This window comes from Scaptodrosophila lebanonensis, unplaced genomic scaffold (assembly GCF_003285725.1).
Source record: "Scaptodrosophila lebanonensis strain 11010-0011.00,11010-0021.00 unplaced genomic scaffold, SlebRS2 tig00001415-arrow-pilon, whole genome shotgun sequence".
Taxonomy (NCBI): domain Eukaryota; kingdom Metazoa; phylum Arthropoda; class Insecta; order Diptera; family Drosophilidae; genus Scaptodrosophila; species Scaptodrosophila lebanonensis.
In genome coordinates, this window is record NW_022060742.1 from 11,165,789 (window position 1) to 11,181,173 (window position 15,385).

At 39.5% G+C, this 15,385-nt stretch overlaps 3 protein-coding genes across 5 annotated transcripts; 1 reads left to right on the plus strand and 2 right to left on the minus strand.

Moving 5' to 3' along the window:
- Window positions 1–1,756: 1,756 nt before the first annotated feature.
- On the minus strand, window positions 1,757–2,538 carry LOC115632885. The gene is made up of 3 exons (XM_030530164.1): window positions 2,245–2,538; window positions 2,014–2,184; window positions 1,757–1,948 (listed from the first exon to the last, which is right to left on the minus strand). The coding sequence occupies exons 1-3, from the start codon at window positions 2,525–2,527 to the stop codon at window positions 1,899–1,901; spliced, it is 504 nt and encodes a 167-aa protein (XP_030386024.1). The 5' UTR covers window positions 2,528–2,538; the 3' UTR covers window positions 1,757–1,898.
- A 945-nt stretch (window positions 2,539–3,483) lies between these two features.
- LOC115633106 (mucin-5AC) lies at window positions 3,484–12,474 on the minus strand. 2 transcript variants are annotated; one of them, XM_030530489.1, is made up of 3 exons: window positions 12,437–12,474; window positions 11,580–11,779; window positions 3,484–6,524 (listed from the first exon to the last, which is right to left on the minus strand). In XM_030530489.1, the coding sequence occupies exons 2-3, from the start codon at window positions 11,746–11,748 to the stop codon at window positions 3,595–3,597; spliced, it is 3,099 nt and encodes a 1,032-aa protein (XP_030386349.1). In that variant the 5' UTR covers window positions 11,749–11,779; window positions 12,437–12,474; the 3' UTR covers window positions 3,484–3,594. The 2 variants fall into 2 exon arrangements, with proteins under 2 accessions (XP_030386349.1, XP_030386350.1); XM_030530490.1 differs by lacking the exons at window positions 11,580–11,779; window positions 12,437–12,474 and adding an exon at window positions 8,991–9,093 and having other exon boundaries at window positions 3,484–5,175.
- On the plus strand, window positions 12,401–14,883 carry LOC115633107. Of its 2 annotated transcripts, XM_030530491.1 has the most exons (5): window positions 12,401–12,476; window positions 12,818–13,049; window positions 13,555–13,812; window positions 13,894–14,369; window positions 14,430–14,883. In XM_030530491.1, exons 3-5 carry the CDS (start codon window positions 13,590–13,592, stop codon window positions 14,751–14,753), a joined length of 1,023 nt encoding a protein of 340 aa, XP_030386351.1. In that variant the 5' UTR covers window positions 12,401–12,476; window positions 12,818–13,049; window positions 13,555–13,589; the 3' UTR covers window positions 14,754–14,883. The 2 variants fall into 2 exon arrangements, with proteins under 2 accessions (XP_030386351.1, XP_030386352.1); XM_030530492.1 differs by lacking the exons at window positions 12,401–12,476; window positions 12,818–13,049 and adding an exon at window positions 13,143–13,443.
- The last annotated feature ends 502 nt before the right edge of the window (window positions 14,884–15,385 follow it).

Below are 15,385 nucleotides of genomic sequence, written 5' to 3' on the forward strand. Positions count from 1 at the left end.
GGGACCAACATAAACTTGGGCTCGGGTCATAGGTGACCAGCACTTTATGTTTCCGTCCGCGCCCACACGAGCACCAAACGCTCAGCGACTGGCCGAGATAGAGCATCAAGAAGGGTACTTCAAACGCCCACGGGACCTTGGACGAGTTGTGGAAAAGCCGAAGGGTCAACGTGTGAGCAATGTGATCATGAGGGAGCTAATGTTTTTGGCCAAAAAGATTAACTATCGAGAGCATTAAGTTGCGTGCAAAAATAAAAACAACTTTGGAATATAATCTAACAAGAGTAAAAACAATGGCTGTATTACGGACTTACCATTCCTTTCTTACTAAAATAGAGGGCCTTGGTTTCAATTTAGTTACTATTGCCAGCCAATTTTCAATATCAACTGATTAAAGCATTAAGAACAGTCTCTCTGTCCATCCTTCACCTTAAACTTCAATTCAATCCGAGTAACAACTCCACTTAAGCTGCGGCCATAATTTCCATGGAAATTTGTTTTATTTCTCCAGAAATCTGTATGTCATTAATATGATTTTCTTCAATTAAAACCAATATATTTAATTTTCTGAGACAACAAACATGTGTAATTAATCAATTTAGTCCACAAACTATTTGCATGTCTCGCCATAGCTTTAGTCATTAATTTTACATTCTACGAAAAATTTAACAAAATTGTTTATAGTTCCTATTTTGGTAACTGTATTTACTTATATTAATATGTATTAATATTGGAAAACCCTTTTACGACACTTTGTCACTGTGTACTTCCAAAAAACTAATCAAATGGGAATCAAATATACTTGTAGTATACATATTTATATATGTTATATATATGTTATTCTTCCCCAACGACTGTTGTTATTTAATGATTTATTCAAAATGGATGCAAAATTAGCAAAAACTTTAAACTCATTTCAAATATATATCACGCTTTATTAGCAAACCCAATTTGCAATAAGATTAATTTAAAATTGACTTGACTTAGGCTTGGGGTAAGAAAGCGGAAATATAAATACATACCTTGACATGTATTTGTATTAAAACGAAAGCTTTTATGATTGTTATAAGGAAATTGTTTCATAATTCGAAATTTTCAACAAGTCGCCAATTTATTGATTTTGTGCTTGAAATGTATATTCCAGAGTTTACCAAAATCGTCATATTTCATGGAATAAATTTCCTTACATGCAAAAAATATGATTAGGCTGGCCAATTTTTGTAAGTGTTATGCATGTATGTTTTTGTAACATATAGATAGCTGTAATAATTGTTTGGGTGTGCATATAGAAAATAAAGTCTGTGATATTTTAAAAACTTCGAACAGGTGGCTCTGTAAAGACTTACCATTTGATTAGCCTATCAAGTCGGAGTCGATCTATTTCAGATATTGAATAAGACTCGGGAATCCATTAATAAATAATAATAATAAAACATTCACTACTCCCAAAAGGTGCACTCAATTCGTAAATCATTCTCGAATCTCGAGTGCTCTGCAGCGTAGAATGTAAAGTTGTTATCGATAGCCAACGGCATGCGGCGCTGAATTTGAATTTTAAAAACAAAGATAATTTATTTTTTGGACGACTTGGCATTTTATCATCTTGGCGTGTTTATGGCCCCTCTAGATCGTCAGCAAACTAATCGTATGCTTCAGACAATTCGGAAATTGTATATAAATTAATTTTCATTATAATCAGTACTTAGGCCTTATCAACACTTCAGTGGCTGATTGTTTGTCTGATTGTAAATATTCGTTTTGTTTTAATTTTTTCTGCTCTTATCAAATTTTATTAAAGCTGCACACAAAGATAGTCTAAAAATACAATAAATACGATAGACGGTACATACATAGCTATATATTATTAATTATCTCATCGTTCAGTCCATATTGCGCTTTTATTCCTGGTAGGAAGCCTCAGCGTTGTCGGGAATCAAATCGGCATCATCTTATACACATACAAGTATATCTATAAAGTTACCTCAGTCTATAAACAAAATGTTTTTCACATACCTTGTTCAGAGTCCAAGGCATCGGCAGCATTGGACATATCGGGAATCAAATCGGCATCATCAGCAGCGACCTCATCGGCATCACTGGCAACGGAAATGTCGGGCACCAAATCAGCATCGGCGGAATCGGAATCCTTAGCATCGGCAGCTACGGACATGTCGGGGACATCGCCTAGAGAAACTAGCTGCTTAACAAATTGCATGGGATGCGAAGGTGGTTCTTCAATCTCACCATCAGCGGCTACGGAAATGTCGGGAATAAGATCCATATCGTCGGCAGTGGCGTCATCGGCATCGCTGGCCACCGACATATCGGGCAAGCCACTCGCAATGCGGTGAATATGGCTGAGCATGTCGGCTATCTTGGGCAGCTGGCGCAGATGCAATTCCACAGACTCTGCATCCGCAGCAGTGGAAATGTCGGGAATAAGGTCAATGTCCACATTTGGGGGCCGGGGGACTGAAGCGCCGAAGACAAGCGGCATCAGAAGCGCACAAACTGCCAGGTATTTCATTTTTGCGGGTAGCTCTTTCAAAACTAAACTGCTGGCCTAGCATTGTGGGGCTTTATATAGCTTCGGCATTTCCTTATCGCTCAATTCGCGTAATTTACAGTTTTCTTTTCAAGAGCTCGCGATAAGATTGAAGAAGGGTTCCCACTGATAGATTTATGAGCAGATAGCAAGCAGTTCTCCTATCCAGTATATGTATGGTTAGCTATCTATAGTTATTTGCAATGAACAGACACTCTCCCTAAACTTCGCAATGACTGGTTGATTCGCACAGAAATTTGTACTTTGCAGCTAAATCAGCTATGACGTAATATATAGTATGCTATCAATTTAACTTAGTCATCTGTATTTAAGCATACTTGTATACACAATTTTTCTTTTCCTATACTTCATTTCAAATTTCTCTATCTTAGCCAAGCACTGTCTGTCAGAACCACAATGCTTTTAATGTAAACACATTTAAGAGGATGTTTAATATTTAAACTATTTATCAACAGTTTCCTTCTCTGCTCTTAGCCTTCAAAAATTTCTTATGATTTTATTAGTGATGGTGTTTTCTTTTTCACCGCTTCGTTTTATTTCGTATATACTTGTACTCACAAGAGAAGGAGTCTTCAGTGAAATTCTCTTTGAAAATCACTTTTCCCATAATCGATTGTGAAATTATGGAAAGATGGATGCAATACTTTACCATTTCTTTCAATTACTGCTCATACTTTACCATACACAGGAGCATTGGGTTCGATTTCCTTTCTCCAGTGATTAAAGACAACTTTTACTTCTGTGGCCTTAAGCTTAACAAATCAAAGTTTCAATTTTATTTCAATAATGAAAAATGTAAATGAATAATGTGTAAAAAAAAGGATAATACATTTCCAAGAAGTATAACATTTTTCCGCGAAATATCTTAATTATAATTATATGTGTATGTGTCTGTATGAATAAAAAGTCGAAAAAAGTATGAAAACATTAATAAATCAGATAATTATTTATAAAAGCAATGGGTTGGTTTTTGTTCTCTCTTAAGCGAATGTAAATAATGGTTGATGCTTTGGTTAACACCTCGGCTCTTACATGCCCAAAATATCATCGTTGTCATCGATATCCTGGGGCTCACGTTTCAAGGAGGCCAGCGAGAAATTATCGGCGGCAATGGTGGCCGCTGTTTCCTGTTGCTTGCCACACACTCCCGACATAGTATTCGATGTTTTCTGGGGCACCGTCTTGCGAATCTCGCCCAGCAGCTGATTCAAAGTTTGGGCACGACTGGCGAGGCTCTTCGAGTTGTTGGGACGTGCGGTAACGGTGGTTCCACCTTTGGGATTGGCCACCACCAGGTTGGGGCGCTTTTGTGGTGAGATTTCAATGGTACGAGCCTGCGGCTTCGTAAAGACTTGTTCACCGCTGGCCACACTGGCTATTTGTGGAGTTTTAATGCTTGAGGGCGATGGCTGCCTGTTGTTGGTGCCAATTGATTGTTTGCTGTTGGCTCGAACGAGCGGATTTTGGCCCGCCACACCATTTGTCGGATTTGCGGACGCAGTATTCGAGTAGCGTGGACGCTGCTGCGGCACTGCAGCCTGTCCGGGCGACATCATGCGACGCTTCAGCAAGCTGGCGTTGTCGAATTCGTTCAAAATGCCGGGACTTGGCTTGTGGAGCACCCTGGCATGCACCGGACCACCGGTGCCACAAATAGAGTAGCGACGATTCATCTGGCGTATAGTATTGGCTGACGTAGCAGCACTACCACCAGCGATGGGTGTACCAGTGGGTGTGGTGGAATTTTTGTTGATGGCATTCGCATTCGGATTATTTCCGAAAAGCGCTGAAAGTGGACTGCCAGTGACGTTGCCAACGACGTTCGTGTCCTGAGCCTTGGAGACAGTTGTGATCCTGGCGGCTGGCACTGCAAAGGCTGTGCCCCCACCAGCTGCCGGCGAGGCACCCTCAGCAGCATTTGCTGAACGTTGCCCAATTACCGGTGCACCTGGGGAAGTAGCAGCACCTGAGGCGCCATTACCATTAGCCGCACCTCCGGCCTTCGGTCCCGGCATCTGCAGTATGCGATAAAAGCGCTTATCCTGACTCTCGGCAATAGCAGTGACGGCTGCTGTACCGGGTTGCTTACAGATCCGTTGCAAAATGTGCCGTGGCACACTAATCTCCTCGCCAGTGCGCGATCTGAGCTGCACCGAAGCTGGGGGCGAGTGGGAAAGCCCGGCGCTGAACTTGGCCGCGCTAACTAACGCGGCAAGCTCTCTAACCAGTCGCAGTTCCGGATCGGTGACGTGCTCGAAGTTTGAGGGCGTATTTATGTTGAAGTGCTGCACCTCGCCGGCGTTCGGAAAGTCTGTGGCATCATCGAAAGTCTCCATCAGTGATTGTAAGATCTTCTGCTTGAACTTTAGTTTCTGGCGCGCATTCATTTCGGCCATTTGTGGGCGTACGATTTCCAGAAAGTGCTCATCGCTAAAGATGTCCATGTTCTCGTATTGGGTGGCGCAGTCCTGCCGAACGGGCAACACAATCGGAGAGGGGATTGTAGTGATGACCACATTGTTGTCATTGGAGGTGGCGCTTGTGGAAGTGCTGGTGCTGGTGGTGGTGGTGGTGGCACTGTTAAGCTGCTCTGTACTACTGCTGTTGATCTGAAAAGGATCAATAAGTTCTATTATGTTGCCAATGTCTTGTGGCGACGACTGACGCTGCTGCTGAGAGGCAGTGGCGGAGGCTACGGCTGAGGCTGCTACTGCGACTGTGGCAGTGGGTGTTGGGGTTGTGGTTGGGGTTTTGGCCGCTACAATAGTTGTCCCACCGATAGTTACACGTTTGGGTGCAGTGACTTTGACAGCTGGAGAAGAAGTAGCGGAAGAAGACAAGCTGGTTTCTGTTGCTTCTGCAGCTGGGCTCGACCCTTTAGCTGCTGTCGCACCAAATTTAGAAACTATTGCATTTGCCTTAGATAATGCCGAGGTAAATTCTGTGCTTGCTGCCGGCGATATTGAACTGCGACGATTTGGGGGAAAAATCAGAGTTTTTGGAGCACTGCTGACACTGGCATTGGGCCTGGGAAAGATATCGTCATGGGGCAATCGCAACGCAGAATTTGTAGCCGCCTTGGCATTTTGTGACTGCTTCTGTTGACTGATCTGTCGGGGCACTGGGGCCATCTTTACCGGAGACGTTGAGCTGCGCATGCTCTCCGCCACACCCAAGCACATTGACTTGCGGCGCTGAAGACGCGTCATGCGCTGCACTGGCACGGTCTTGATGGGCATTTCGGAACGCTCGGTGCGTCGTGGCCGACCGACGGGCCTTCCTACGCGTGCACGCGGCTCCTCCATAGGCTGCTCCAGTGGATCGGGAGTGCGCGACTGTTTCTTGCTAATGATGAGCAGACTATTAGGATTGCTGCCACTAGCACTTTGCTTGATAAAGAACTCGGCTCGTGGCGAGGGCGATGAAGACCCAGAGCTTGCCTCCCGCTCCCCTTCGTCCTGCTGTTCGGATTCCTTTTGAGATGCAGGTTTGGGGTCCGTCTCGTCGTCATCAGTAGCCAAATCGACCGATTGCACACTACTGCGCGGCACGTTCACCTCTCTATGCTCGCTTTCCTGATCCTGTGCGATACGTTCGTTATCCTTTTTGTTTTTATTGTTGTTCTGCTCGTCCATTTGATGTGGCTGCGGCGTTGAACGTCGCTGGACTGCCCTATTGCTCGGCGACTGCTCGCTGTTAAAAGCCCGCGCATTCACCTGTGGAAGCGAAGCTCTCTTGCCGTCCTGCTCGCGATCGGCCGACATGCTGTCGCGCTTGTGCTCGTCGTCGGCGGTCACTTGACCGTCGGCTGACAAGATGTGCGGCGTTAGAAACTTCAATTCGTCGGCGAGATGGAAGGGCGGTCGCTTCTGACCCGATCGACGCTTGTGGGCATCGGCCATCAACCACCGCCAGTAATCGTTGCGTATTTGACGCCAGCGACCCTTGCATTTTTCAACTGTATGTGGCGGGCAAGAGAGAGGGAGAGAGAGTCAGTCAGAGCGGAAGATAGCAAGCAATGATGGTCCGAAAGTACAGGTAAGGCTGACATTGAAGCCTAAAGATCAACCCCGAACGATACCTGCTTACAGAAACAATCCTGACTCGGCTTAGCAGATGGGCCTCATAAACGCTTATAGATACTATGTGAGGGCCATAAAAATGGCGTTACACACGTGCACCGCATTCGAGCAATACTGGGGCTTTCAAATTGTCTACCCAAATTCCATGCTACCTAGACTGATATATAAGAACGCTGTAAAGAGGTCGCAAAAACCCATGGCGAATAGGCAGGTTTAAAAATCTTAATAACATCTGTAAATTGTTAGAAATCGTTGCTTGAACATTTCAGTGGCCTATAAAAATTGCAGATATAGCTTGATTTTTAACTAGTACCCAACGCTAGAAAGAAGTTTAGAAGGACATATATATTTCGTACTACAACTATAATCCAAACAACGCTTGCTATTAAACATTTAATTTAGTAGTTTTGGTTAATGTCTGTGTGCATGTTTAACTGATTTGCTAAAAAGCAATTTAGGGAAATTTGATCCTTAAGTGTTAGTGAAATATTTAGTAAGTTATTTCTACTTACAGCTAGAAATGAAATGCCGAGTATTAGAAAAAGTACATGGTATTAGCTAGCTCGTTATAATGACAATGATATTTAAATATAGTTGAACTTTCTGAAAAGGAATCAGTTCACTTAATATGTATAGTGCGTTCGGAAAAAATATCAAATTTCAAATATGTAATAAAACCACTTTAATAAACAACAACCAAAAGAATGTTCTGAACAGTTAAACCAAACTAGACACAGATATTTTTAGTTTTAAGTACAGAATACAATTCATCGTCAGTTTAACTGTCAGTACTTAGCTATGAGAACAGTTTCAAAAATTTGAGCAATTTATTTCAATTTTATCGTCATCTGCGATTTACGACTAACCTTAAAAAAGACAAAACCCTGTACTATAGTACTATAGAATTATTTCAGAAGATAACAAAAAATGTACATAATTCCGAGGCAAAAAATAAAGCAATACCAAATTGTTTACGATATTTAAGCGACAGTTAAAGTTTCACAAAGTCAGTTTGATTTTCCACAAAAAATTGATCATCATTGGAAATACTTGTTTCAACAACTCCCGTCGCTGCTTATGCCTGTCAGATTTAATTTTTTTATTTTTAAGCGAATAAATTCATATTTATGTTAAAAGGTAACCAGGGAAGATATTTGCATTTGTTGAGAAAGGGCGCATAGTAGTTAGAAATCAAAAAATATAACAACGGTGATCATTATAGGAAAGTATTTCCAATACAAATAAAACCCTGATGTGCAACCCGTTTGCAAAGTCATACACATTGACATTTCTCATATATGTTTATTTCTGTGACACCAGAGTCACAGTATTGCCATCTCAGAGTTAGAAACTCATGCAAAATGAATCGCTAAGAAATAACACATGCACAGAACACAATTTAATATTGATACGAGTATACTTGTACTATATGATTATTGAGAATAATACCTAAATCAACTATAAGTAATTTCACAAAATGAATACTCTTCACTATACCGGATATATATATATATATATATATATATATATATATATATATATATATATATATATATATATATATATATATATATATATATATATATATATATATATAGCATTTTTCATGACGTCATCAAAGAGATAAAATTTCCGAACAAAAATAATATATGTATGTATGTATTGACAGCTACTCTAAATTTAGTTGATATAAAATTTATATTTTAAAACTGCAAAGTCAGCTCACTTGTAAGGAAATAAATAGTAATTAGGAATTCAGGAAATGAAGGCGCATTTCGAACAAGTTTAAGTTTGCAACGCTATATAGATTTAAAGCAGCTCTGTTGAATAGAATAGAATACAATAGAATAGAATAGAATAGAATAGAATAGAATAGAAGACAATTGTTTGTAGACAAACTTATTTGTACAGCTTTTGTTCTGATTCACACCTCTTCCGCCAGTTACTTTTCAAATAATATTTCTTGCAATTACGGGTATCGATAGCGTAGGTATCGATCTTTCGTGCATCGTGTGAGAACAATTTTCTTCACTAGTCCATCACCAAGACTTGCATATACTTGTATGTATATGTTTGGGCACGAGGGTGTATTTTTTTATTATTTCTTTTGACCATTTCGGCAACTTTATTGGATGTAATGAAATCATGAACGATGCACCCAATAACCTTAATTTTGTATTGCCGCTCCTTGCCAAGCCGCCTCAAGCCGATTTTGCCGCAACATCAGTCGTCATACTTTACATATGTATGTATATATTTGTACATAAGCAGTTGTGTATGTGCAAAAAAGCAAAGAATACATATTCATACATACATAGGTACATATGTATGTTAATACATACCAAGTCGCAATAAACCATTTGAAGTATGTAAGACATTTTGGCGGACTCCTACTTCGATAATTCGATGTTGCCGACGAATCAAAATAATAATAATAATTTGGAATGCGTATTGGACACACTAATCAAAAACGTCAAAACATTACACAAAGTAGTTTGGCGAAGCTTGCTAAGTTCTAAAGTCAATTTAAGACACAAAACGCTTTTAGACGCCGACGCGCCAACTTGAAAACAGGCCTGCCAACGCGTCAGAACTGAAACTCGCAAACCGATTAATGGGGCCAATTTAGTCACGTGGTGTAGTGGTGTGACAATACACTAATTGGCATCACTTTGTAAGAACTACGGCCCCAGTAGTTTAAGGATTTAGTTGTATTTGTTTTTTAACATCTGATCAGTGCATGCGCACAAAAGTTGGGTTTGTGATTGTGAACCGCTGTGAAAATTGACTGTAAGTGGACCCTTTTTCGCAGTACTTACAATATTTCAGTGAAAAGGTGGGGGTTTAACAACGTCGGCTGAGGTATAGATAGACACTTTTGCAACCAAGTGCCCATGTACATATGTATGTAAAAAGTATACATACATACACACACATGTTAAAACTTTAAAACGTCCACATGCAACGAGAAGCTATTTTGCCTTATATTTTTAGAAGCAAATAGATAGTTAAAAGATCTTTATATTTTTGCGATCCTGTATGCTTAATATTTACAATTACTTTGCAAATTGTCTAATGTGTACAGACATACGTATGTATATTAACGTACTCGGAACGTACTTTGGCGAAATTCAGACGTACAATAAGTTTGTTTTTCTTGCTGATGTACGGTTTCTTACGTGGGATTCGGTCACGAAAATGTTGTTTATGTAAGAAATTACTTATGGTTGGTCCTGTGACATGAATATTGAAATCTAAGCCAACTCTTTTGCGATTTCCACGGCTATTGTTTGGGGATTCTTTTTAATTTGCCGCAAAGTCCAACGTTTGGTTGTGAAAGACAGTTTTTCTTTCGCACCTTTTCTTATAGTTATTTTTTTTAAAGTTTGAATAGTTCGAAGTCTTTAACTTTTTTGGAAATATCCTTTTGCGATAAACCTTCCAAATGGTAATTAATAATTAAATTTCGCAGATCTAAACGGGTACACTGCTTTGTACCACTAATTTTTCTAGAAGCTATCAAAAAAGTGGTCAAAACTCTGCAAATTTATTCCTAAACAGGTCATTTGGAATAACCGTAAAGAAAAAACAAAACAAATTCTAACAGGACATCAAATATGGCCACTGACAGTCGCCAACAGCAATGAGGACGTTTTGGCCGTCAAATTTGACATTGCTAAACGGTATAATTTATAAGACAATTTGCAAAGAAATTTCAAATATTAAAAATACAGAATAGCAAGAGTATATACATTCCTTCAATTATCTATTTGGTATTATGCTTTTTAAAGCAAAATAGCCTTTTAGCCTGTGTACGTATTGAAAAAGGACTGATCATAACATCACTTTGGACGTAAGTACATTGGTAATGCTTTTAAAACTATCGCGTTGAAATGTGGAGTTTGAAACTAATAGGCTACGACTAAATCGTATATGTAGCTTTCAAAGGCATATTAACTGGTTAATTGATTTATAAAAAACTGTCAGAACAAATTATATGTACAAACCTGCCAAAAAAGGTCTTTGAACGTATTTGAACGAACAATTAATATTCCATGAGGGCAACAATAAATAAGTGTTTTAACCAAACAATTTTTTCAACTTTATAAGTTGTATACTAATAAAGTCCAAGCACAAATGACTCTTTGCTCAAATGTAGGTAAACACAATGTGACCTCATCTCAATTTTTTAATACTAAACAATCTACAAAATGACATCCATTATCAAATTCAAATTAATAAACTCTTTGTAAATATAAGATTACAAATTCAATTTCCATTTCACAACTATTTTGAAAACAGAACACCATTAAATTTGGTAATTATTATTCTTTTTGTACCCAAACCATTTCCCAAATTGCCATAACTTTGAATATTAATTGTGCTTAATATATTTGTTTCGAATGGAAGCTTTAAACTTATCTTAAAAGTTTCTTCAGAAATAAAGAAACAAAAATATATTAAATAAAAAAATGGGTTGAAAAATAATTGAAACAAACATTACATGCACACAAAAATATAAGCAAAATAATAAAACAATAACTGCATGCCAGTACTTCGAAAAAACGTTTATTAAATGCACATGCAAGCAATTATTAGAAATGATGTTAGTGATCCAACACACAATATTAATCAAATAATTCCTGCCGATTAATTTAAGGCTTCACTTTAAAAGTTGGTAATCCTTATTTGATATTAATGTTTTATTTTATATTTATATTTAATTGAATTAACTAAATGTTTTTCATAACGATTAAACGCAATTGAATTTGCAAACGCGATAAGTCGATTGCAAAGCCCCACAATTGTCAACACTAACAATCAAATACTTTTACGTTCGTCAACTTTGGTCGCTGCTTGCCAACATACTATTCCCAACAAACAACTGTGTCCGCCGATAACAATATAAATGTGTATTGTGCAGCACTTACCGCTCTCTCCGATTTCCGCGGCCACGACGTCCCAACAATTGTCTGTGTGTAGCCTTTTCCGATAATTTGCATTATTTCGATCATATAATATGGGTTTATCAGCCACGGCACGCAACAAAGCGATGTTAAATTTCATTGACGCTTTAAACGGAGATTCGCCCGATGCCATTGTTTCTTTTAAACCGCTGCACAATTCAACACTTTTAAAATTATATTATTTCACTTTCTGACACAAAACCTACTTTAGAGTAAACAGAACGCGTCGCAGCAGCGAAACTGACACAACAGAACTGCGAACAAGTATCACACACACATACACCAACGCACAAGCTTGAGAGAGAGCGAGAGAGTCTCAATGTAGCAAACAGCTAGCGGGAGAACGCGGTCAAGTTAGTGCATTGGTATTGGTGCGTCAGCAGACAATTATGCGGGGTTGTATTTAGTTTGCACGTGAAGCAGCCGATAATCGATAACTAGGATTGTTATCGTGTTGTTTTTAATTCTTGAAAAAAGCAAATATTCCTTTTTAAGCAACAGGGTATTTTTTCCAAACACAAATTTCAGTTAGCTTTTGGATATTAGTGCCTTCACTTTTTTCTTTATGCAAACTTATATATCATTTAAAATATAGCTCCAAATGTTGTACTGATCTATGTACGTTGAAAGTCGGCCAGTTGCTAGTCGGCTTTCTGGTAGTCTAGCTGGTAATTCTTTTACTTGAAATGCCGTCACTCCAGCTGGCAGCACTGTTCATTCGCTCGCGCTCTCAGCACTTGTGAGTGTGTGTGTGTGTACAGTGGCTGGCGCGCAATTGTGTTGCTGCCAGAGGGTTGCTTTGAGTTTCGCGCGGACTATACCTTCTGCCGGCTGAGCCCTGTCGACTACGCCACTGTTGCGGTTGGTTTGTTTTCATTTCGTTGGGTAGGGTACTTTGGCTAAAATTGTTGCAAGCCTTTTTAGTAGGACTTGGTAATGGTTTTTATCGAATTATTAAATTTATAACAGGCAAAAATTGTGACGTTGCGCTCTAAAATGCTATGAATTGAATTGCCAAAATGCTATTGAATTTTTAAATTTGACAAATTCCAACACAACAGACATACATGTGTATGTATGTATGTATGTACATAAATAACATTGGCTTTTACTTCATCGCATCTGTCGTTTTGACCTCGCATTTTCGATTGTACATTGTAGTCTGTTACTTTAGTACAACGGCAACACTCGTCGTATTGCAGCACAGCAACACTGTTCGTAAAAATTGAGCGAGAGAGAGAGAGAGAGCACAAAATAATCAAACACATGTCTGTGTGCTTGTGTGCAAACGAAATAAAAACAAGCAGCGGCAGCAACCGACGAGAACAACCGCAATTTGCAGTAGCAGCAACATCACGGGAATAAAGAGAAAATAGGAAAGATAACTAAAAGCAGGGCCAAAGGCGATTTATAGAAATTAATAATTGCACGCAGGTAAGTGAAAAAACTATAGCACCAGTCGTCGGCAGTCGCAATGGCAACACTTGTTGTTGCTTGTTGATTGCCTCGGTCGCATTGCCAACAGCTTAGCGGCAACAAAAACGGAGAAGCGCCAAACAGCTGTATGTGCACCACACAAAATAAACGTAAATGGTATTGGTGTTAATTGTTCAGCATTCGATGCTGATAGTTCCGGTCGCGTTGTTCACAGCTGCTATGTAAATAATAGAGATAAATAAATTGAGAGAGCGGCCGGCATCCATGAAGTAATTAATTATACCACTTTCCTTAATCTGAACATTTTTACTTTGATTTTGTATCAAATTCGTACATACATACATTTGAAGTCTTAAGCACAAGGCGAACGTGACCAAGAATACCCTATTGTGTGAGTTCGTGTTATCGAATGTGTAGTTATTGTCGCCTGTGCCGGGGCGAGAGCGACACATTTGATTCTCGTCAGATTAAACAGACTGTTTTGTTTCTATTTGTGTGACAGACGCTGTCAAGTCGTATGAAAATTAGAAACTCAAAATGAATTCGCGACGTAGAGCTAGAGCCGGAAGTAGGAAACACTCCTACGCATCTGCTGCAGGAGGCAAACAAATGACGCCCGAAATCTACGAAATGAATGTAAAGATCTGTCGCCTGGTGGAACGATATCCTTGTATGTACGATCGCAGTGATCCCAATTATATGAAAAAAGCGACGATTGAGTCCGCCTGGGAGGAAATTGGAAAAGAAATGCACGACGCGGGTAAGTAACTGCCGGTCGGCGATACAGCATCCCCCAGCTTCTTTTGAGTTGCTACTATTTTTTGTTCACTACTTTTTATAGTGCCGTCGTGCAAGGAGCGTTGGCGCAACATACGGAGTAGTTATGCGCGGTCGATCAATGTGAACCGCCTCACCATCCACAACCGCATCACACCGTATTATCTGAGCGAGGAGCTAAAGTTCCTCTCCCGTCATATCACCCCCGGTATTCCTATTCCCACCCGCGCACAGCGTTCGAATCAAACGTCGGGCGACGATGGTGCTGGCCATAGGTTAAATAATCCCAAAAAGCGGCATTCGCGTAATTTGAGGCGCACGAATTGTGAAAATGCTCCTGAATTAGATGATAGCTCATTCTACTCCGGGGCCTCGAATCTGGAAGAAGAGGGTTCAGAAGACGGGCAAGATGAACGGAAGCCGGTGCAAGGGCTTCCAAGCCAATCGCAACGCAGCAAGAGCGAGAATAGCGCCGTCGAGACCCTGCCTAAGAAACGAAAATTCCCAGGAACCTCAGATAATGAAGTCAAAGCGGATAATGTAAGTATTATGACTGTTGCCTTGGTAACACTTTGCTAAGCGTTATTTGTCCAAATACAGATCGGATCGGAACCATCATCCACACCATTGGCGATGGATTGCGATGAGGCATTCTTACGGGGTGTTCTACCAGAAATGAGACACATGAGTTTCCATCAAAAATTGTTCTTCAAACGCCGCGTGTATGAGCTCATAGGGGAGATCTTTCCGGAGAGCGAGGACGTGCAACCATCTATAAATGGCGAGACCAGTTCTACCCAGCATGATGATGAAAAACCGCCAGAAATAGCCATGACCTCTCAGCCTCCATTGCAACATTTAGGTTTGGTTACTCGTTCCTATCTTCAGCTTCCAGCCTTGCGTAAAAGACCTTCCAAAGATTAGAGTGAATGCCACAGCATTTCAATACAGTATCGGTTGAGAATGGAGACCATCGACATTCCAACAAGTTAATGTACAGTGTTTTAATGTACTATAATTATATAAATAAAACCTTCTTTTAATGTTTACACAATTAGCGCCTTTTCTAATTGCATCGAATCTCAATAATATTCTTGAGTGATCAAATGTTTTTTAATATACCTAACTTGACCGAATTTCTATTGGAGTCTAGTACTTGTAAGCTTGATGGATGCTCCCCAAAGTATGCTTCAAAAATAGTCCACTATATGCCTTCATTCGGTTGGCATATATTTTTCCTGTCCCTTTAAATTTACGTCTAAAAATAAATATATACTTTAGTATTATTTATAGCTATTATTCATTAATTAATGTACATATTTATAATTTTTAGACTACATGATCGTGTAATGTCTACATAAATATACCTTGATTCGAAGTTCAAATAACTGTTTTGTTGAAACTTATTTTTTTGGTTGATCCTCCTATGAAAAAACTCCAAAGTTCTCCTTTTCTATTAAAATGATTATTAAAATTTAGATATTTGCTTCGATGTTTTTATACAAAGTGTAGTGATCGTGAGAACACATATTAAAACATTAGTACAAATGTTATGA